The 23708-nt window shown below is 34.0% G+C and overlaps 3 protein-coding genes across 4 annotated transcripts; 2 read left to right on the top strand and 1 right to left on the bottom strand.

The window, feature by feature from the left end:
- The first annotated feature begins 1274 nt into the window (after positions 1-1274).
- On the top strand, positions 1275-5259 carry LOC102602911 (protein ABIL2-like). Its single transcript, XM_006343760.1, has 9 exons — positions 1275-1562; positions 2414-2496; positions 2600-2750; positions 3151-3250; positions 3474-3566; positions 4002-4068; positions 4174-4262; positions 4512-4648; positions 4856-5259. Exons 1-9 carry the CDS (start codon positions 1458-1460, stop codon positions 5036-5038), a joined length of 1008 nt encoding a protein of 335 aa, XP_006343822.1. The 5' UTR covers positions 1275-1457; the 3' UTR covers positions 5039-5259.
- Positions 5260-5732: 473 nt separating this feature from the next.
- LOC102602573 (uncharacterized) lies at positions 5733-15747 on the bottom strand. 2 transcript variants are annotated; one of them, XM_006343759.2, is made up of 14 exons: positions 15512-15747; positions 13893-14121; positions 13692-13766; positions 13336-13410; positions 12445-12542; positions 11456-11690; positions 10733-10830; positions 10265-10400; positions 10014-10130; positions 9571-9678; positions 7544-7868; positions 6801-6991; positions 6421-6485; positions 5733-5994 (listed from the first exon to the last, which is right to left on the bottom strand). In XM_006343759.2, the coding sequence occupies exons 1-14, from the start codon at positions 15617-15619 to the stop codon at positions 5812-5814; spliced, it is 2043 nt and encodes a 680-aa protein (XP_006343821.2). In that variant the 5' UTR covers positions 15620-15747; the 3' UTR covers positions 5733-5811. The 2 variants fall into 2 exon arrangements, with proteins under 2 accessions (XP_006343821.2, XP_015162606.1); XM_015307120.1 differs by lacking the exon at positions 15512-15747 and adding an exon at positions 15277-15505.
- Positions 15748-17923: 2176 nt separating this feature from the next.
- LOC102602238 (uncharacterized) lies at positions 17924-23371 on the top strand. Its single transcript, XM_006343758.2, has 11 exons — positions 17924-18072; positions 18958-19091; positions 20286-20367; positions 20763-20833; positions 20933-21034; positions 21129-21218; positions 21658-21732; positions 21833-21865; positions 21979-22059; positions 22813-22872; positions 22963-23371. Exons 1-11 carry the CDS (start codon positions 18018-18020, stop codon positions 23143-23145), a joined length of 966 nt encoding a protein of 321 aa, XP_006343820.1. The 5' UTR covers positions 17924-18017; the 3' UTR covers positions 23146-23371.
- The last annotated feature ends 337 nt before the right edge of the window (positions 23372-23708 follow it).

Genomic DNA, 23708 nt, shown 5'->3' with positions numbered 1-23708 from the left:
CCAACGAATTATACAATTGCTTCTTTTTGTATATATATGTATAGCGATATATACATAGCTTTCAATTGTATATGTATAGCGAATTATACATATATATGTTTGTTATGGAGCACAATTATGCAAACTTTGCTATAGCATACAAATATGATTTTTTTGTTTGCTATATGTGAAAGTTGAAAATTATATGAAATAGCAAACTGTTAAATCAAATTAAATGTAATAGCCATAGTTTATATTAATTGTAATTCGCAGCAAACATTTCCTTTTTTCGCCATCTGATTTGATATACAATTAGCCATTTTCGGTATACAATTAGCCATTTTATACATTTCGGTATAAAATGCATTTGTGTTTGTATAGAGCGAGAGAAAAGTGTATATACAAATACAAATACATATATTTTCGTCCTATACACTTATAATTATACAAATACAAACATTATTATATAAATTATAATGTATAAATGAATTTATACAAAACTGAACAATTTGTATAAAACTGGATGTTTGTAGCGAATTATACAAATCAAAAGCTCTAGAGCAAACATAAAAATTTGCTATGGAGCGCAATTATGCAAACTATAGCTATAACATACAAATATGATTTTTATGTTTGCTATTCGTGAAAGTTGCTCTATATGAAATCTATTAAGATAAATTTTTAAAAGTCTCTTGAGCTAAAATGGACAATATATATGTCAAGGATCAATCACTATTATTTTATGTGGGAAGGGAAAAAAGAAAAGAACAAGGTACCCTGACAATAAGGTAAAACATTTACAACCATAAATGTGGCACTAAATGTTAAAAGCATGTTTTAGAAGCATGCCTCACATTATATATATATATATAAAAAAAAAAAGATGGATTCAAAATTTTATATTATAGATTTTGAACTACGATCGATCATCTTTTTTTTAGATTGAAGAGTCGAACTCTAGAAAAATAGCATCTCATAAGTTTTTGAAAGAAAAACATAAAAATAAGTATTGATAAAGGAAAAAACCTCATTCTACTATGATTGAGAACAAATATTACTTTTTTGCTTATTGAGTTGTAGATAAATTATTTATACATCAAGCGACTTTTTCATACGAATATATATATCAAATTAAAATTATTGAGTTCGGTTAAATCCGTAACTTTTGAGTATATGTGAGCCCATCCTTTTAGATTCTTGGTACCCCACAGCCCTGTCTCTCACACATCACTTCCCACCACTTGTATTATTGATGATCTTTTGTCCCTTTTTTCTGCTCTCACTTTTTTTCTTCTTCTCAGTTTCCCAATAAATTCATTTTTGAATATTAGGTTTGAATTAGAAGTTTGAATTTTTATTTTACACTTTAGGAGTTTGTTAGATATATTAAATCTTTTATCCTTTATATTTGCAAGTTTGCTCTGTTCTATTTTTATTTTTTTTGTTATTTTCAAGAGTCAAAATACTATAGTCTAAACATGGGAAATGAGAATCCATTTTGTGGAGCAAATGGTTCTCAAGAAGGTTCAAATTATGATGAAATCTTCATGCAGCATAGCTTGCAATTTTCTGATAGTTTAAAGGTATGAACTTTCATTTCTCCATTATAATTTACAGTCAAATCTCTTTATAACAGTCAAATCTCTTTATAACAACATGTGTGTTCGGATTATTTTTTGTGGTTGTTATAGTGAAATGTTGTTATAGAGAACATATAATACGTACTGTTTGTGTGCTATTATTTCATTCTTCATTATTTCTTTTTCCTTATTGATTTGGATTTGTGTTACTTGAGCCGAATGTCTTTCAGAAACAACCCCTCTAACTTCACATGGTAGGGATAAGGTTGTGTATACATAACCCCTCTCATACCTCACTTGTCGGATTACACATGATATGTTGGTATTGTAGAGAACATATAATATAATATAACATGATAAATCAGTTCCAGATAAAACTTGATCGTTATAGTAAAATGTTATTACAGACGATAACTATTATAGAAAGATTTGACTGTATCCGTGTTTAATGTGATAAAAGATTCAATCTTGGGTTTTTTATGGCATAAATGAAGGTTTTCATTTTGGATTAAGCTATATGCATTGAATTTGTACATAAGTTTTTACACTATCAATGCAATTTTACTAGTTATAGCAAGTTCTCATTTCATTATCTAGATTATTTTACCAATCTTTGATATGAAGAGTTACCTACCAACGCGGAACTATATTCAGACGAACCTAGTAGGTTTTGCTTAGACCATATACATTTTGATTACGAACCCAATAACTAAAACGAGCTATGGATCTGGTGAAAAGTTCAATACACCATAAACTTCTAATTACCTATCAATGCAAGTTAACTTTTCATGATTGTGTATAATGTCAACGTATATAACTTAAACTCTTTGTGTGTGTGTTTTTTGGCAATTTAGGACTTGAAGAATTTAAGGAAACAGTTGTATTCTGCTGCTGAATACTTTGAGTCATCTTATGGAGAAAATGAACACAAAACATTGTAAGTAATTCCCTTTCTCATTGAATTATTTGTTGGATATTTTTATTTTTTTTATTAATCAATTTTAGGTATTCAAATTTCTTTTGATTAAAAATGTGTACAGAGTGATAGAGACTTTGAAAGATTATGTGAGTAAAGCTCTAGTTAGTAGTGTGGATCATTTGGGCTCTGTGGCTTGTAAATTAAATACTTTCTTGGATGAAAAAGTTGATGAGTTTTCTACAACCAAGCTTCGATTTTCGTGCATGGAACAGGTAATATACTTGACTTATATATACAGACAGTGTAAAAGATTCATATATATAATCAGTCCCGACTTGTTTGGGACTGTGGCGTACCATGATTATTGCTATTGTTGTTGTTGTTGTTATATTGATAGTGTAAGGAACTTTTGATATTTGTTAACATGTTGTAGCATGTAACATGTCTTAGTTTTGAGGTTAACGATCTTATACTCTTTATGAACGGTTACTTGTAGTTACTCTTTTAGTTGATCTGGTATATGGTAAGAACTTACTTGCATTCGGTGTTTTCTTAGTCCATTATAAGCAATTAGTTTTTCTATTACTAGAAATTTTATTCATTTATAGAGGAAGAATTATGAGTCTCCTAACTTGTCATTTTCCTTTTTTTGTGTTAATTTTTTTTTAATAGAAATTGCAAACATGCCAAGAAATTGTTGATCGAAGTGGCCTTTTGCAACAATCTTTGATAATTGTGACTCCAAAGCAACATAAGCGTTACATAAATACAGGCAAGTATCTTGTTCCCTCCTCTTCATTAGTATTGTTGGTTACAGGTTCACATGAATTCAGTAAATTTTGCAAAATTTACTAAATATCTATAAATATTTGAGTGTAAATCCAATTATTGTTGTATAGTATTAACTTGAGTTTTGTTATAGAAACCTATAAGCTTCAAATCCTGAATCCGCCTCAGGTTACAATAATTTCATTCTCAATGTTTACGTTTTGCAGCTGCAGAGACACAACCTGCAGTTCCAAAACCCAGACAAAGAAATAAGGAACAAAACTTGTGTCCTCAAGAGGACTTGCAGCTACCTAATCATGGTACATTATTTGCCATATTCTTGTTCTCTTATTAGCACCTTTGAATTATGTTGAATCATGTGGTCATCTCATCTAAAAGTTATGTTACTCGAATCTTCTAAAGACGTTGAAGCACACGTATCAGATCCTCAAAACTGACACAGACTCAGCAATGCTTTTGAAGAGTTTGATTGACATAGTCTAAAAGTTTAAGCCGTCATAAGGAGCACATTTTTTACATAATCAGTTTAAACTTTTAGATGAGATGACCACACAATTTAATGGGGCATGTTAAAACATAATGTAATTGAATAAGATTAATAGTGTACTCTTTCTAACAATTTAAACTTTCAGATGTGACGATCATAAAATTTACAAAATTCTTTAAATCTTTGACCTTTTTTTGCAATTCTTTTTCTTTTTAACTTTCTTTGGTTCTTTCTCTCTTGACATTAGGTGATTGTTTTCCTCATCCTTTTCAAGCTCTACCATTAAAGCCTCATCCATCTAAACCAAAGTACATGTAAGTTTTTTCAATAAAAGAGCATATTCTTGATAACAATTTTTTTCTTTTTTTTTGGGCCAATTTTTGCCTACAATATTTGTAACAAATTTAAAATTGACACAGGAAAAACCATTCCAAGATTTCATGGACAGATGCTTCTCCAAATCCTCTTAACTTCTCATTTACAAGGGGTCCATCCAACAAAGAAATTGGTAAGTACAACTTAAATAACACAGATTTAACTTATATACACAAACAACGTAATTTTTTTTTTTTGCACTATCGTAGTTGTTAACTTATTCTATGAGGTAATTGGCCTTATTTTTCCATGTTACTAGTCCTACTTTTTGTGGTTTTTGTTGGTAGTAGTTATCGTTTAGGTGATCTGATAGTGTACTGTTTTTTATATGTTATCAGTATGTAGAAGATAAACTCGACTAACATATTCAATAATGTAACAGGGAAAAGATCAATTTCACCACTTAGATTTGGTCTCAAGCGTTCTGGATCTGTTAATAGATCAGTTTCTCCTCTCATTCGTTTTGGATCAGCTGTAACCAGATCAATTTCACCCAGCACTTCCAGTATTAAACAGAGGGTAAGAATTTTTATCGATGCAATCAAGCTATGTTGCTCGGACTCTCCAAAAATAGTTGTCGTATCCATGTTAGTTTTTGAGGATTCGACATACACCTATCAACATTTTTAAAGAGTCTGAGCAACGTAGCTGAATCAAGTACATTATGTTTGTAGAGAAGAAAAAAATGCTGGTTTATGCTAAGTGTATGTTCTTGGATATGCACAGTGTCCATCTGAGCCACGGAGAGCGATGTCAATGTCCATAAATCCTGAAAGAAACAGTGCAAAGGATATGCAAGAATACGCCAGAAAGAGTAAGAATTTACTTACAGCATTTCTTGGTCGTCATGGTCATGGGCAGGGATCAAGAAAGGCAGGCATACCTTCAAAATACCACGACGATAGATGATGAAACCAGTAAATAGAGATATCGTCAAGTTTATTCGAGCAAAAAAGGCAGTGATTGATGGTATCGACTTCATACAAAAAGTAGAACAGGTTACAAGTATATGGGAACCTGGCTTACTGCATGAGCCAAAGATATGAAAATGCAGGGCAGAAAAAAGTTCAAAAACTCTGTAAAATGTAAAACTACTATCTGTTATTGAAAGTTAATTGCCTTTCATCTTGTGACCATATCAAATTGTTTCTGAAAATACTGCTGCATACTCCCTCCGTCCCAATTTATATGACACAGTTCAAATTTTGGGAGTCAACTTTTTTACTTTGACCGAATTCAGACATAAAAGAAAAATGATTTACATATTTAAACATTAAACATTACTATAAGTCACAAGAATTAATCGTGATAAAAAAATTTCTTGTTTAACTCTTGAAATTCAAGTTGTCATATAAATTGGGCTAGAGGGAATATTTCCTAGCTATTTTAAACTTTTATGTAATAATACATATAGATATTGACAATATTGAACTCAAAAAGAAAAATATATTATTTGAGTAGTCTTACTTTAACATAATATGCACATATCCTCACTTTTCATACAAAAATTACCCAGTCTAGTAACCATAGTATCCACAAAGTCGTTAGCTTCAATTTTTCAGTAAATCTTTAACTCTGTTTTCTCTCTAATCAACAGTAATTGTGAAGAAACTCCAACCATTAGAAAAGCCTTGCCGATGGTACTTTGTTGATACATGGAAAAGAACCAAATAACAATAATCCTAGTCAAATCCAAGATCAAAACTGGGAAAATCATCCATTTTGCTTGCACTGATGTCATGCTCAGATTTTATCTTAGTTGAGATACAAGGGGACTGTGGAGCCGAATCATTTGAAGTATCACTGATCACACCAGAAAATCCCTCTTGCCATTGGGTATCGATCTGCTTGTTATCCGCAGAAGGCTAAGGAAAACAGCAGATACTGTCAGAAAACAAGTATTGGTGGCAAAAACAATGTTATAATCAGCATTAGTGAATCCATTCAAGTAAATAATGAATGAGAAGTTTGGTGTTATAATCTTCTACTGTTAAAAGCTGATTGGTATAAATATAATTTCCTAGTAGTTTCTATCAAAACCAATATTCTAATTCCAAAGTTCCTCTTTTCTTCTTTGTTTCGAAACTTCCCCTACTCTTTGTTTCCGGAATTGGTAATGTTTTCTTCCCCTACTTTTCAACTCATATTCCCTCTTGGCCTCTTATTCTTGGCTTGGTTGGAATGCTTACCTTGGGCCTTTTTCCTTTTGTTGTGTAGGAGAAGGAAACCAAGTTTCTCTTCATCATATTTGACTTGAAGCTCAAAAAGGAACAGGGAGTTCAATGGCTTACCTTGTTGGACGTGTGAGTTAAGGTGCAGACATCTGTTAATGCAGGCATTGAGCCACTAGGATTATCTGCATGGATAGGAACAAATGACAGCAAATGTAGTTAATATTACGTCCGGTCCATTTTTATGTCATTTAACAAAACAATTTCTCTCCCAAATAAATATTGCTTAAGGAAACCAAAAGGCATTAATTGTTTTTTTCATACTACCTTGCTCTAATAAATGATCTATACAATTTTCTTAAAAAATCTCAGCAACAGTATACTCATTTTTTAGGAGAAATGATTTTCTTAATGGGTGTGCCAAAACCTTTAAAGACATTAAAATGGACCGGAGGAAGTAGAAAATTGATATGCTGTTATGAGTTCTTGAGGATGCTTGCCTTGGTAAGAGACTGACTCAGATACTTTCTCGATTTCTGAAATTTTGTTAGACCTGTCCTGGCAGAGTATTTCAACTGTTTGAACCTTAGAGTCTGACTCGGGAATAGCCAAATTCTGCTGCTTCGCAGTTGGGGACTTCTCTGTGAGAGCGTATTCTATATCACACGACCATATATCCGCTGCTGCTAATCTGGAAAGAATTAATTCAAACCAAATATGACAAGTACTAGTTAAAATTGTCATATAATCGTAAGTTTGTAACACATATGAACAATAGTTAGATATGTCTTATCCTGATATGCTAGGTATCCATAGACCAATGTTATTAAAAAGCAAAAAGTGCAAAAAAGCGACAAGGTCCATGGAGTTTGATGTGAAAAGCGAGAAGTGAAACTCACACTTCTTTGAAGCTAAGCACACAAGTTTCATAAGACTAAAAAATATCAAGTATCTATGAATTAAGTTGCAATTAAAATAACTAATTTCAGCTTCCATTATATAATGATGTCATACTAATCCAGCCCCTCAAAGTTTAGATTCAAAGAAACCACTGATTCTTGTTGGAATCACTTTGTGCGAACTTCTCTGAAGTGCATAGCTTCACCTATTAAGTGATAACCTCTCGCTTTGTGTCACTTCATAGCTAAGATGGATTATCATAACACAACCATAGACACATCAGCAGATAAAGTTGACAAATAAAAGGGGGCTTAGCTGTTGTGATATGAATTTCAGTACTTACCCTGCTGACAAGCCTGATGAATGAGTATGAGATACTCTCTGGTTGGAACAATCCAATGATTGGGATATGCCGTCCGATCGGAATGCATCAGTAACTTTCATCTCTGAGATGTGCGCCAGGATAATTCCTTCTTCCCTATGCTCTGGTGAACTACCTTCAGCATTGAAGCCTTGAGGCAGATGTTCCTCTGTTTGACTCTTAACAACACTGCAAGCAAGACTTGATGACTGCAGTAGTTGGCATTCATCTGCATATGTGTTGTCCCTTACTGTGACAGCACCTTCCGAAGTGACGGGTTTTCTAAGAAAGGACAAGATTTCATGGGCTGTCAAGAGGCATATAGCATCAAAAGTTAAAAAGATGTATTTAGCAATTGACTAGATTGGCAGAAAGAAAACACTATGGGGCATACTTGCCAAAAAGAAGTAAGTTAGCTTACTCAATGAATAGCATATATGCATGTCTAATTAATCAGTTGAACTGGATAAATATACACCAGTCCTTGATATTTATCTTTATATAGTATGAACTTGGAGATTATTGACTGATTTAAGTATCAAGCTAAGCTGGTCTCTTACACAAACATCAATAAACCAAAGGCAGCTCAGTGTTATCCCCAAAACAAAATTATGAAAGTCATACATTGTCAATAACACAAATGTACAACAGTAGAAGGAAAATCCATTTCCATTGATATTTTTTATTAAGCTAAAACAGAGTAGTTACTGTCAGCATGTTCATTTGCATAAGAAGAAAGAAAACATCTTATCTCTGCTTATCATAAAAACAAAACATTAGTTAAAGGGGGATTCAGCTTTTCGGGGTTTCATTTTGATGATACAATATCACAATTTTCCCAAATAAACCTTATGACTTGCTTAGTCAAAAGAAAAAATTGCAGTTTGCTGACATTTGTTTGATACCATGAAAAGGGAAGGAATGATACAGGAGAGAGAAACAATTGATGATTTACTTCTGGTTATTTGCTGCAAACAAGGGGGGCGGGTTCAAAAAGCAGCTATACAGGAGAATCCAAAATTCAAACCACCGTAGTTCGACTTCTGAGCATCATATAATCAAACCCCTCCACTTCTACTTTTGTGTATCCAAATTTCAAATCTCTCCACTTTTACACCTTCCAAACAAGGGAAATAATTTGCATCCCTCTTTTTCTTCCCCAGACCCCACTTAGTGGATTTCACAGGGTATGTTGTTGTTTTTCTTCCCCTCTCCAATCATTCCTCTTTTACCTCAATCAAACATCACAAAATGATTTAAACAGTAAAGTTTTAAACTCCAGTGTAACTCTTTACCCCCACATTCTGTTTTGCTGATTCTATTCTTGTTTCTCTGTTTGCCTCATTTCTCCACTTTTGTCCTAACCCTATTGTCCCCCCCTGTCATAAGTGGTTGACATTTTGTTCCTTTTTTGTTTAGTTAGAGAACTTACTTCAGAAATTACTTGTAATGATTTTCTTGTGACCTACATATGCCACTTTTTGAATGAAAAAGCATTTCTAATGTTATGACAATTAGCCAGTACCCCACGTGTAAGATTTTCAGGAACTAATCCAAGGTAAGGAGGCTCAGCAAACTATAAGTCCACAAATTCAAGAGTACAGGTGCTCGTTAAGATCTAAGTTACTCGGACTATCCAAAAATGTTGTCACACCCGTGTCAGATCCTTAAAAAATACACTATTTTCGGAGGATCCGACATGCACCCGTCGACATTTTTGAAGAGTCCAAGCAACATAGGTTAAGATAGTGAAGGAACAAATACTGAGAGCTTTCAAAAGTTCCTGCATGAGTTTTACCATTTTTAAAGCCTCTTTGATCCAGCCTAAGTAGTGTGCCACATACAACTCAATATGATTGAATCTTTCAATTTGTTGTCTTAATTAGAAGTTCCATTGATTAACCAAAATGGCTGAAAGTCATGAGCAAATGATCTTGACCAGATCTTCTGGAGAAAAGTTAAATTCTGCTCCTTACATAAAGAAAAGACCAACAGCTTCAACAGCTTACCTGCACGAACAGAGTTAGTTTTGGATATCTGACAACTTGTAGAGTTGTTAACACTTGCAGTCTTTGAATCCACATGTTCCAGTGAACAAGCTCCAATTTGAGGTTCCCCTGTTAAGCAAAGCCAATTGGAAGCAGGAAAAGTGAGCATAATGGAGGTTCTAGATGTTGAGAGTAAGATCACGAGTTCTGTACCCTATAATATACTTTTCTGATGTTGTAATCATGTGTGATACTATGTAACAACATGCTATAAAAAATAGTGGAGGGATGGGAAGTTTTTGCTGTTACTTATCGATATCTAAATACTTTTGAAAAGTACTAAAGTTTGATAGCAGAAACAAAATAAAAGTGCATGTAAAGTTGAACTAAGCAAAGAAAAGGCAAGATTGCGTTGTTTCTGGAGATCAACATCATTTTATTCACTAAATTGCCAACAGACTTACTATTAGGAATTGGCTTGTTAGAGGATATTCTCCTACTTAATTTGATTTTGTCGAGTCCAGATATTTTAATGTCACGTTGTGCATGCTCTTGGGAAGAAGCACCATTTTGAGGTTTTCCTGCACATAGCAATGAAATCAGATCCATAAACATAGAGTTGTCAAGACAGTGAAAGCATGTGACTGCTAAATGACCAACCTACCTTACTGATTGAAGAGAGCAAGAATATTAGCCATGTAGCATAGAAAATTACCTTCTGGACTTGTCCTTATGTCGCCAACATCAACCAAGTAATTTGGCAGATTCAGTGTAGTTCCAGTTGTGACATGTTCTGATAACTTGAGAAACCTTTGGCATAGTATGATCCCGTCTTCTGTAAGTAGAGTAACCTGGCTTGTTTATGGTGTGTGTTAATGTCAGAACCAGCTAATAAGATTGAGATCTGTAATATCATCAGCTAAATATTTTGATTGATGTTTGAAAATAATCCAAATTAGGAAGTCAAAAAATAGTTGGTCAGTTAATGCTGAAAAGCTGAATCAAATCTTGATGCAAAGATTTAGACACCTGACTGATTAGCTTCCAAAAATCTACGCAACCATAAAAATACTAGGCAGATTAAAATAAGATAAGAGCAGACATGCTTATCAACCAAATCCTAGGCAAACTTGACAAAGATGACTAAATTACAGTTGCGGGGAGTGTGGATGAATAGACTAACCTGAGATTGGTAGGAACCACAGGATGAAAGTCTAAGGATTCCATTGCTGTACTTTTTTGCCCTCTGAGTTATTTGAGTAGTATACATGACATCCCATTCTGCAAAAAATATATAGAATCGTACTTTAAGAGCAACTCCTGGAGGTTGTCCAATAACTAGTAGCACTCCATCCTGTATCTTTTGACCTATTTTAACATGATGCTAAGTTTAAGAGTAGAGTTCATTGTTCACGGGTGTCAGAAGATGGTGGATCCAGAAATGGAATTGAAGATCATCATTGGATTGAAATGTTGTTAGGAATGCAAGGAAGTGGCATGCTTATAGAGTTCAGACTGTTATACATAGATTCAGGACTATTACTATGACTAAACTTGAAGGAAGTGTCGTTTACACCAATACAGAGACTAAGAAAAAGTTCTCGTTTTAAGATATCGGACAACTTCTTAAAATAGCCTAACAAGTGAAACATGATAATCATATTCAAAATATACAAACAATATTTTTCGGAAAAACTCTTGAAACACAATCTAAATTCACAGAAGCTGGGCCATCCAAACCTAAAGACATGGAAACTTCAAAGTTCCATTTATAAGTCCAAGATAATAGGATGTGCAAAACTAGATAGTCATAAAAACATCTATTATAAGGTGGACTACCTACATGAGCATCAAATACATTATTTTTACCTTACTGATTCTTTATTTTTGACAAAGTCAGACCTACCAGCGGCAAACTTATCGTGGACAGCGACTTCCCCACGTATTGGTCCTCTTTTCACAAGTTCCGTGATATGTTTTCCTTGAGGACTAATGTCCTGTCGAGGATTTTGGTCCTCCTCACATTCTCCTATCTCCACTAAGTGACCATCAAATGTTACCGAGTTGCCAGACATGATGCTCTCGCTCTTTCTCAGAAACCTGCTATCAAGGAGTCTCCTGGTTGCATCATACAGCATGATCTGTCAGCAAACCATTTTAGTAAAAAAAAAGGTCAGCAATATAAGGACATAATATTGAGCACGACTCACTAGTTATGTTGTTGTATTATTGAGCATAAGTATGCACTTCTATTTAAAATTTAGAAAGAAGAACACCACTCTTTCACAAAGCTTTACAGCTACAATTCAGATAAGCTAGTATATAAACCAATCTTTCCAATATTCATCTTGCTCCACCCCTGATTCCCTGGCAATACCTTGTTGGCTCTTTGCATGTCGACCTTAACTGGAAGTCCAGAAGTTAACAAATAGGCGTAATAATTTTTAGTAAAGATAAAAAAGGTTTTCTTTTAATGCATGCTTTGATCAGAAGTATGAAACTTGAGGCCATATTCACCTTCAAGTTGAAACTCTCAAGAGACCCAAAGACAACAATCCTGTGTGGTTATGAATATATGTATGCTAGATATTCGGAATACAACATTTACTCTTGCATTAGCAAGAGTTTATAAAGGGATTTCATTGACGTCTACGGGTTAAAATTTTACATTGCTCTCATAAGCAAGCAACAACAAGCTTTTTGCTTTGGCTGAGGGAGGAGGAGCTTAAGGTTTGGTGATGAAATTCTAATATATATTATAAAAATTAAACAAAAAAAAGAGCAACATATACTATATAGATCCAAGCACACAGATGTTAGTGACAAGCTGATGTTGAACAGTGGAAGGTGTTCAATACATACAAGTTAGATGAATAATAATTTGCAGAAACCAACCTGCTTGCAATGTGAACTAGACATCACAAGTTGTAAAAATCCATCATGGAATTTCTTTGACTTTTGAGTCATTTGTGTTGTGTACAATACCTGCCATTCTGAATTAAAAAAATAAATAGAAACTCATTCTCAGAAAATACTGAAAGATGGAGAGAAACTGCAATTTATGAGAACTGAATTTTCAAAACCAGTAGTGGAAACATGATAGCCAGCTTTACTTCTATAATCATCTCAACTTAGTTGGTTAATTCTAATAGAGCATACCCTAAAAGAAGAAGGTACTAGTGTGTTTCTGATAGTAGTTTGGTCTAGAGATTGTCCAAAGTATAGTCCAGGTTCGAGAAAGTAGGACTTTTGTTAAAAGTACATTACACCCCGAGTAAAGCAACTCATTGTACTACTTGATGCAAAAAAAAATTAGTTCATCCAGAGGTAGGGGGTTTAACAGGCACCTCCCTGTAGATTTTCAAAACCCAAAAGATGAATACATGAACAAGAGGAACATAAAAACTGACATCTTCATAGCCTGATGAAATGATGAACAAGCTCTTTATATATATATATATACACACAAGCTCATTTTTTCAAAAAAAGAATGTGTCCCTATGATGACTAGTTGTGTACGGGTACATAAAGAAACATCCAGCTATGCAGTGGTTTGAAAATGAAATGAGAGGGATGCATCTCTTTACAAAGAGTGAATATAAGATTATGAAGAGCGGTCTTTTCTTTTTTCATGAAGAATGGACTAAAAGAGAAACTAGATCTACTAAATTTGGACTAGAGGAAGTAAAAATAGCAAAGTTCTCTAAGCTTGAAACAAAAAAAATATTTACCACAAAATGCACCAAAATAATAGTTAGCATAGTTGCTGCAAAAGTATTTTCCTACCTTCTGTGCTCGACTTTGTCATGTCAAGGAAACTTGGAGAAGAATTATATTTATGTACTTCATTCTTCTTGAACTCTGCAAGTTGAAATTCGTAATTGAAATAGTACACACTCGGAACAATAACAGAGGAAAGACATCAGATAGATTAATAAAGATCAGCTTGAACTTTCTAACTCATATAAAACACATAAGGCCCATAATCTTACAATCAGAGACTCAATAATAGGAAATCATGTGTTTGTACAGGCCCTCATGAATTCATGCTGTGAACTTCATCTTGTCAGAAACAGTGACCAAAGAAATAAACATATTATTGCACTTCACTGATATAGCAGGACAGAAATCATCTGACAAACCTCTGATAATCTTTTGTGATGGGCTTAGAGTACTTGCCAATGCTATCCTTTTCCCCAGATTAGATTTCCTATTATCTGGGGGAAAAGAAAGAAAATGTTGCAAAAAAGAAATATCATGTGCAGACTATAAAAATGTAGAACAACATCAAATCATAAACAACTGCGAAAGCCAAAAAGAAAAGAAAAAATGTTCAGGGATACCAGCAGCAGCTGATCTTTTTCCAGAATGCAATAGCCCAGATTCCTCAGGAACTTCCTTTTTCATCAGTTTAGTACTATTTAATATGGGTATAGGTTTGTAATCACCGTGAGGAAGACCAATATCAACAAGGTAAGAATCAAATGCCAGTGTTTCGCCTGTTTTGACATCATTATCGTTCTTCAAAATCTTAACGCCTAACAGCTTCTCACAATCATCATAGAGCATTACCTGTATAAGAACCAGAACTTTTTATTGTGTTACACACAATTGCTTGATGATGTATTTTATGGTTTTACCAGACCCAGACCCTTCCTATTCAACCGCCAAGGATAGTCCATACATCCCCTTCCAAACATATTTTATTTAGGTACCAGTAGACTCCTTGATAGTAGCACTAATATAACTCTAGCAGCTTGAGAAGAATCCAGTATATAAAGGTAGTGAGTACATCAAATAATCCATAATCCACGCCACTAACACGTTTCTTTACATCTTCTATACATTCTGCTTCCAATACTATCGGCACTCACTGCTTATTTTGTTGGATCTTCTTTGCTTAAGATGCTACATTACCTTACTGAAGTTTCATTTGCAAGCAGCTCATAATAGTTACATATATATACTCATGCCCCAAATGACTACACAGATGGACCCAAAAACAAATCTTATGATATCGCTGCCAAGTTATCAAGTTTTTGCATAACTTAAGATTGGAAAGAAATTTGGATTAAGCGTGAGTAAAACAATACATGGAACTGAAATTGCACATAATTTACAACTTAAATAAAACATATGAAGTCCAGACTCATTGTCAAAAGGGAGCAATGAGTACAGTGCTAATTCGCACTCAGTGACGTAAATTCCCAGATCAGCCTCTGATTTTAAATCAAATGTGTATCACAACTCGCAAACAACTGGTTAATTTGTTTTTTTCTCAAATTACTTGAAGCAGCACATAAATTACATCTTAATAAAACATACAAAAGTCTAGGGAGCAATGAACACAGTGCTAATTCGCACTCACTGATGTAAAATTCCCAGAATGTCTTTGATTTTTTATCAATTTGTATCATAACTACCAAACAACTGGTTAATTTGTTTTTTTCTCAAATTACTTGAAGCAGCACATAAATTACATCTTAATAAAACATACAAAAGTCTAGGGAGCAATGAACACAGTGCTAATTCGCACTCACTGATGTAAAATTCCCAGAATGTCTTTGATTTTTTATCAATTTGTATCATAACTACCAAACAACTGGTTAATTTGTTTTTTTCTCAAATTACTTGAAACGGCACATAATTTACATCTTAAATAAAGCATACAAAGTTCAGACTCATAGTCAAAAAGGAGCAATGAACACAATGCTAATTCGCACTCACCGACATAAATTTTCAGCTCTCAGCTCATCCGCTATCAACTCAAAGGGAATCATGTATCAACTCCCAAACAACTGGTTGATTTACAATTTTTTTCCTCAAATTACTCAGAACGTGATATCTACCAAATTAGAATACTTAGAAGCTAAAATATGGTATTTCAACCAATTTCAAGATGTATAAACAGGCAAATGGATCTGAAAATGGAAAATCTAAGTACGGAAATATATAAACACACCTTGTGGCTGAAGGATTGAAGCTCTAAGAATCCATCTTGATAAACTTTTCGCTTCTGCTTAAGATGCTTCGTGTACGTAACGCTCCATTTCTTCTTCACATCTCCCATGTCCCCGACGGCCGAGGAGATAGCGATTCGGCGATTATTTTCTACCGGAATACGACGGATGATTCCAAAAAAGTCGAGAGAAACATGAGTTTGGTGCGAAAATTAGGCGGGAATTTTACAATATATAGCTGAATATTCAAAATGTTAAAGAAAATAAATTTTGAGTGAATTTTACTTAATAGTATAGTTCAAAGTGAGTTGATTTTTATCGCAAAAGTAAATTAAATCAACAATATACTCTGTATAATTTCACATAATCAAGTCTGATAGAATATATATGATATCTCATAGGTGAAATAGAGAGGTTGCGATAGACTCTCGGTTCAAGACAAAATTAATTTTAAAAAATGTAATGGAAATAGAAAAGACAATAAAAAAATAACATATAGTAGCAAAGTAGTACTATTATAATAATAATTCTATAATCGAAATAGACGAAACAACACATAATAATCCAAATTAAAGAATAAGAAACTACAAAATTAGTATTACCCCTACTAGTAAGGGCAACAAGTCACTACACTCCTACCAATTAACTTTCTAGTCTAATTCGTGTCGTCCCAAAATTTATATCTAAGGTTATATTCTCAATAAGTTGTGACGGTCTCATGTCTTGTCTAATCGCTTCTCATCAATATTTTTTCGATCTATCTCTATCTCTTTTGAATCATTCCTTAATAAAATGCATAAATTTATTTTTTTTACTGTACATTTTTTGTATTAATATTCATCACTAGATCAATTACAATGAGAAAAAATAAACTAAATTCTCGAGTTAAGAATGATAAAAAAAATTATTACCGCTTTGAAGATGAGATTAGAAAAAACCCTTTAATATTTGATATTGTATTATTAGTTAGGGAGACATTAATAGCTCGGTTGGTTGAGTATTTGAACTTTTACCTTATTGATGACTGACGAGAGTTCGATCCATCACATTGTAACATACATATTTTTTTCTTAAATTAGAGAGGAGATTAAAAACGAAGCAAAAACCAATTTCTTTCAAAGTTATTTATTTTTTCTCCTTTTCTCGTGTATAGATATTAATGAATAAATTGAAAAATCGAGAATATTGTCAAAAAGGGTAACGCAGAAACCAGTCAAGTACTGTATCATTTTATGGCTAATTAATTTAAATTTGACGAATTTTATAATAGAGAACATAACATATTTAAAATTTTCAAAAATCTTTAAATAAAGTTAACGAGAATATTTACAATTTTATAAAGTCACGTGGTAATTTTTCTTAACTTTCTACTAACCGTAAACTGTAACTTCGAATATTTTCCCAGTAAATTAAGGTTTAAACAATGGTAAATTTGTATAATCAAACCATCGCAAAAAATTCTCTAAGTATTGATTTACTATTATGTTTTTTTTTTTCATCCCTATGTGATGAGTTTGCTTTAGCATGATTATTTTATTTTTTTTAAAAAGGACTTTAAAACTTATGGTTTATAATAAGTTATAAATATTTATGTGACTATAAATCATTCATTAAAGTAAAACAATCATTTTAAAATTAAATTGTTACTAAACATATAAATATGTCTTTCTTTTTAGAACTGGCTAAAAAATAACGAGTCATATTAATTAAAATAGAGGGAGTATTAGTTTGGGTAAACATTAGTAGCTTAGTTGGTTAAGTGATTGAACTTTCATCTTGTCGACGAGAGTTCGATTCTTCACGTTGTAACATATTTTTTTTCCTTAAATTAGAGAGGAGATTATGTAGTGGCGAATCGAACACTCACCAATAGGATGGGAGTTCAATCAGTTGACCAACTGAGCTACATGATTACCCGACATGAATAGGTTCAATGTCTATTATATAATATAAACACACTCATATATATATATATATATAAATTGATTTTTCATCAAAAAAGTTTTAAATGAATGTCTGACTCTCTAGCTCCGCTCCTAAATAGAATAGTAAATAGCGTGAATACGTGATAATGAGTAGGCAAAAACTAATTATTCCCATTTAGTATTTATTTTTCCTCTTTTTCTCGTATATTGATTTTAATGAATAAATTGAAAAAAAGGAGAATATTATCAAAAGGCTAATATAAACCATCGTCAACTAATTAATTCAGATTCAGTTGGAAGAATTTTCTAACAAGACAATAACATATTTAGAATTTTCCAAGTCTCTAAATAAAGATAAGAGAATATTTATAATTCTACAAAAATCGTGTGGCAGTTTTTCTTAAACAGTAAAATGTAACTTTCAAATATTTTTTCCCAGTAAATTTGTGAAATTAAATAATTGTATATATATTAATAATTAAAGCATTCAATAAGTTGGACAAAAAGGAAAAGGTATAAGTTCACCGGGAATATTGAAATTCAACGATTAGCTCCACCGGCGGCAGCTTCACGACACCGAAACATGGCGATGCAAACCGGCGTCGCCACTTCCAAAGTACTCATACTCGTTGGCGCAGGTGATTTCTCTGAATAGATATAGAGTTCATCAGTTTATATTCCGTTTATAGTTGTTTTACTTTTGAGTAGCCAATGAAAAGGAAGGAAGGAAGGAAGAAAGAGAGATTCGTTTTGCTTCTGAAGCTCGAGGAAATTAGCTTTGTTTAGCTGATAATTTGGATATTAGAACCTTGATCTAACAGAAAGTGATTGTTTGAGTAATTTTATTAGTAGTAATGGATAAATAACTATGCCTCAATCCCAGATAGTTAAGGTGGACTATATGAATCCTCTATATTCAGTCTGCTTTGTTAAGTTCCTACAGTATTCAGAGAACTCAGTATAGGCTTATTTTACATTGGCCGTTAAACTAGTATCCAAAACTTCCTTTATATCCAGGAATTTGGAGAAAAAACATTCAGGAATTTGTCAAAGGGTTTGCAAATTTTCTCCTCAGTTGTGTTGAGAGTGTGCAATGTTAAATATACACTCATAATAGCTAATGTTTAACCTTGAGGCTTGAGGGATTTAGAGGGGGAAGAAAGGGAGACGGTGCTTAATTGAAGTAAGAGCTGAGCCCCCTTCCCCTACAGGGCTGGGAACCAGAATGGAAAGCAGATTGTAGTCGTGGTCAATTCGTTGGACACAGACACGAACTCTTCTGTCGTGTTGCATTTCCTTTGGTGGACCGAACCCCCCCTCCCTTCTATGGATTTACTTTTAATACTACCCTAGAGCAGAAATTTTATTAGGACACAGACACATGATATTGGATGTTGGGGGAGAAAGCAGTCTTGGATTATTGGCATCTTCAAGTTTTGTTGCAGTTCGAATCTGAGTTAATAGTTCCTTCAAATATCTATAGGTTCTTCCTTTGGAGGAAGACTAATTTGGTTGTGGTGTAGGTTTGACTGGGTCAGTAATATTGAAAAGTGGACGATTATCTGATCTGATCTCGCAGCTTCAGGAGGTGATAAATGGCGTGAATGCAGCTGAGACATCTCCTGGTAAATATGACACTGCTCTTCTAGCAGCTCAGGTATTACATTTGTCTTTTTGTTAGTGAATTACATTTATCTCGTGCTTATCAAAGTAGATTCGTCGGTTGTTTTGAAGGAAAAGAAGATAAAGGTAAAAAACATACAATTTTATTCAAGACATTGTCATATGATACTTCAGATTTAGTGGCACAAGGTAGAGAGGGGAAATAATCAAAAGGGTTAGGGGAAGCCGGTTAGCCATGTCACAATGTTTATCATAAAATATACTTTGAATCTCATTGGTACCATCTTCATTCCCTTCAAATAGAAGAAGAGGATATTATTATGTTGACCTAAAATAAATAAATAAGAGCGTCTTTTGTGTAATAGTTTAAGCTTTTAATGAGGTAGTCACACAAATTCAACATGGCAGCATAGTACGTGACATCCTTGGTTTGAGTCTCATCTCTATCCATCAGCGAAAAAATATTTATACGCTCGTGACTCAAGAATTTTTTTTTAGAAAAGAGGGCGTATTGACAACCTTGATAAATAAAAGTATTTCATTTCTAATGATTTAAGCTTTTAGACGAGCTAGTCAGTGATTGTTAGGAAAATGGACATTGCACCTAACTCAACCCCTAAAGCTAACTCAAGAGGTGAGGATTGTGCTAAGACTATATAAAGAGTCCAAATTTCCTTCCCATTGCAGATGTGGGACTCTTCGTCTTCACACACACATCCCTCACGCCCAAGGCTAGACGTTTGGAGTGTGGACAATTTTATATGGGGGTCCAATATTGGTAAACCATGACTTAGGATGGGATGAGCTCTGATACCATGTTAAAAAAATGGACATTGGGCCTAACTCATCCCTAAAAGCTTGCTCAAGAGTTGAGCATTATCCAAGACCATATAAAAGGTCCAAATTCCCTTCCCAGTGATGTGGGACTCTTCACAATGGTCAATACAATTCAACAACTTTGAAGCATTACTCTTACCAAAATATGTTTCATCGATGAACTTGACTTTTGCGCTTTAATGTGCATGGCATTTGTATGTAGCATTAATACTAAAATTGGGTCAGTTATATGAATCTTCTATGTATATACTTTTCCAATGAAGAAGGAAGTGGCAAGGCAGAGCTCCTTGTATATGTTAATGTGATGTTACAAATTAACAAGTACATGTTTCCTATATAACTCCACTTGTTACCTGATCCAAGCCTTTCTTGGTTCTGATATTGCCTTTAGATTCGACAATTAGCACAAGAGATCCGGGAGATGAGCATATCAAATCCAATTACTATTTTCAATAAGGATTCTTCCTCCAGTGGTATGTTTTTGTCTTTTTATGTTCACTTTACATTGTGTCTCCCATCTTAGTGCCTGTGCTGATTTCTCTAGAATGGAGACAGCAATTTCTTAAATGGACCCGGATAGTTAAGTTTTGAATTGTGTAATGCCTCTCCAATTAAGATGCCTTTTTTCAACATGAAAGTGGAAGTTCTTTGACCCCAGTTTGTTTGTAGTCTTCCCAAGTCAAGAAGCATATTTCCTAAGTTTCTGTTACCCTTTCTTCAATATTGCTCTTGTTTATTACTTATCAAAGCGCACAACTGCCCCTGTTGGGGCTAGAATACTAGTAACGTAAATACCCTACTTGTCCTTTATTGATGGATGATCCAGTTGAAGTAGAGCTGACATGGTTATGAGCCTTTGCTTTTTTAGGGAGCTATGGTTCTTACATTCTTCCAGCTGCTGCAGTTGGGGCAATGGGATATTGTTACATGAAGTGGAAGGCAAGTATTCCCTGCTGCAGTTTATAACTATTGACACCCCTAGGATATTTCGTTATATGTTTGTTATAAATCTTATATGCTCTTACTAATCCTCCACAGGGTTGGTCATTTTCTGATGTAATGTATGTGACAAAGCATAATATGGCGAATGCTGTTGCATCTGTGTCTAAGCAGTTGGAGAACGTATCTGATGCATTGGCTGTGAGTCAAGATTTGTCAAGAGTTTCCTGGATTATCTGTGTAATATATGCTAATAGCTGTTCTCATACTTTTTTCACTGATATTTCTTTTGTAGTCTACAAGAAGACATTTGACTAAGAAGCTGGAAAACTTGGACTGGAAGCTAGATGAGCAAATTGAGATATCAAACCTTATTACTAATGATGTAAGGAGAACAACATTTCTTCCCATTCTCCTTTTAACATTGATGTATTAGGAAGGATTCTTTTATCTTATGTGAGAAGTAGTTTCCTGTAACTCCTGTTTCCACACCTGCACACTAAAGGAAAAAAAATATTAAGTTTTGCCTCAGTTATAATGAGTAAAAAATCATGAGGGGAATGAGGTAACAATCGAATTCTTCGTCAAAACTTGGCAGACGTATAACAGAAAATTACTGGGAGAACTTGCCAATACGAGCTGAATTTTGTCAGTTGCTTGTAAAATTTGAGGCCAGAATTTTTTTTTTTTTAAGGGTAATGGTTAAGGCCAGAAAATAATTATAGCTGATTACTTGCTTGAATATCTTAGTCATAGATTTTATGCATCGAGGCACTGGGATACTTTCTTTGTCGGTGCTCAACATCAGATGTTTCTTTATGCAGGTGAGAGATGTTAAGGCTAATCTAAATCAAATTGGTTTCGATATAAACTTAATCCATGAGATGGTGTCTGGATTGGTGAGTATGTTGCTTGACAAATTGTGTCAATATGGCATTGCTAGTAAAGATCCGTTGGCTAGTCATTTTGTAATCTTTCAGTTGTTGCTCAATTTGGCAGGAAGGGAAGATTGAGCTTCTTGAGAGTAACCAGGTGAATATCTATATATGTCTGCAACATACTTTTTGTCCCTTCTTCCTATGTTCTGTCTATTACTATTGCAGTTGCATCACAACTTGTGCTTGTTTAATATCCCCACCCCACAGGATGTGACTAATTCTGGTTTGTGGTACTTGTGCCAAGCTGCTGGGGGCATTAAGGATGTTCAAAATACTAAGGTTATTCAGGTATTTTTATTATGTTAATAGATGAAAGCCTTTTGACTATTGTTGTCCTTCCTCTTTATTCACTTTCTTTCTCCCGTAAGGAATACAAGCAGCTACTTAAGGTTTTTCTTGTCTTTTCTCTGTTGCATTTTGAATGAGTGTTTGCATTTCCAATTAAGGCTGTGATCAACGGCAACGCCTGTGTCTTTTCCATTCTGCTGAACAATGACTTTCTCCTTTGGTGCTTGGCAAATTATCCTATAAGATTTACTTGAAATGACTTGGTTACTGACCTAAACCATAAAAACTGTAATTGTGCTACTGCTAAGAAAAACTTAGGCTTCTTTCCATGATTTATGAAGATCATTTGATTGTAATCAGAACAAACACGATCTCTTGGAAATTTTGGTGATTCTTTTTTTTGGATAACCGAGAAATCCGTCTGTGACCCGCCCTTAGGACCAATCACAGCCTTCTAAACTCGTTTGATAATGGGCCCCACCCCTCTACCCTTCTCCACTTAAATACCAGGTTTCGCTTTGCATGGTGTGGGGCTTGAACCTGCGACCTAAGCCACAAATCCTCCACCTTTTGCCACTCGAGCTAGGCCTTGAGGGCAAAATTTTGGTGTTTGTTACTCGTATTTGTTGGCTATGCATTAAAATGGAACTGCAGTTTTGCTTGGTGGGAAAATATTCCATTTGTCCTTCACTATTCCTTCTTTTTCAAAACATAAAGATGTATTCTTATTTTGGCTATTGGAATTTCGGAAAGGGCATCGAGGCTAAGCTGATAGAGCATTCAAAGGTGACTCCCAAGGAAAATTCTGTGAAGGTACATTGGCTCTCTTGAACCTGATTTACTGGATTTGGTCGTCCTATCAATTGTTCATAATGTCTAATCATACAATGTATTGCAATTTAGGGGCTTGAATTCATTGTCGAATCTAATGAATCAAGTGTACCACCAAAATCGGTTACGGATACAGAAGGAAAAGATGTTATTGACAATTTTGCCAAAGGTCCAGTTGCTAGCAAAATGAGGATTCACAGATCTTATCCAGTTGGGTTGTCTTTAACAAGGAGCGTGCTGGGTCCAGGATTCTGATCTCAACTTTTCCTCTATTCAAAGTTGGATTATGCGGATGTGATTACCCGATTCATTTCGTTTATATTGATTTGTGGCCTCTATGGTCACGTACAACATTATACAATACATACAAGGTTGTCTCTTTTTTCCCTTCCTTTCAAATGTCATATAAAGCTGTATTTGAAACAAAACAATATAATAAATGTATTTCATTTGGGTCATAGCCAAATTTGTCAATGGGTAACTTCTGGCTGACTACACACTAGAGTCATTTTTTGTGATTATATGTAGTTTCTGGTACTTCTTTGATACACTCTATCCTTTTCAAACCTTACATAGGGGATTCCATATGGTATGTTTGTTATTGGGTAACTTCTGGGCAGAACGTGAGTTTTAAGGTTTAGAAATCAAATTTTATTTTTTTCCGGAAATAAATTTTTCATTGCACAGTTCACCAGTATGTTGGACATAATAAACCAGATGAAGTATCAGTTCATGCCAGTAGCTCATATTGAGAGTGCACTCATATCATCAGTGCTGACTAGTTTGAGATCGATCCATATTGTTGACTCCAACTAATT

Source organism: Solanum tuberosum, unplaced genomic scaffold (genome assembly GCF_000226075.1).
Source record: "Solanum tuberosum cultivar DM 1-3 516 R44 unplaced genomic scaffold, SolTub_3.0 scf00048, whole genome shotgun sequence".
Lineage (NCBI taxonomy): Eukaryota > Viridiplantae > Streptophyta > Magnoliopsida > Solanales > Solanaceae > Solanum > Solanum tuberosum.
Note: the sequence above shows the minus strand (reverse complement) of the source record. Positions and strands in the feature narration are given on the sequence as shown.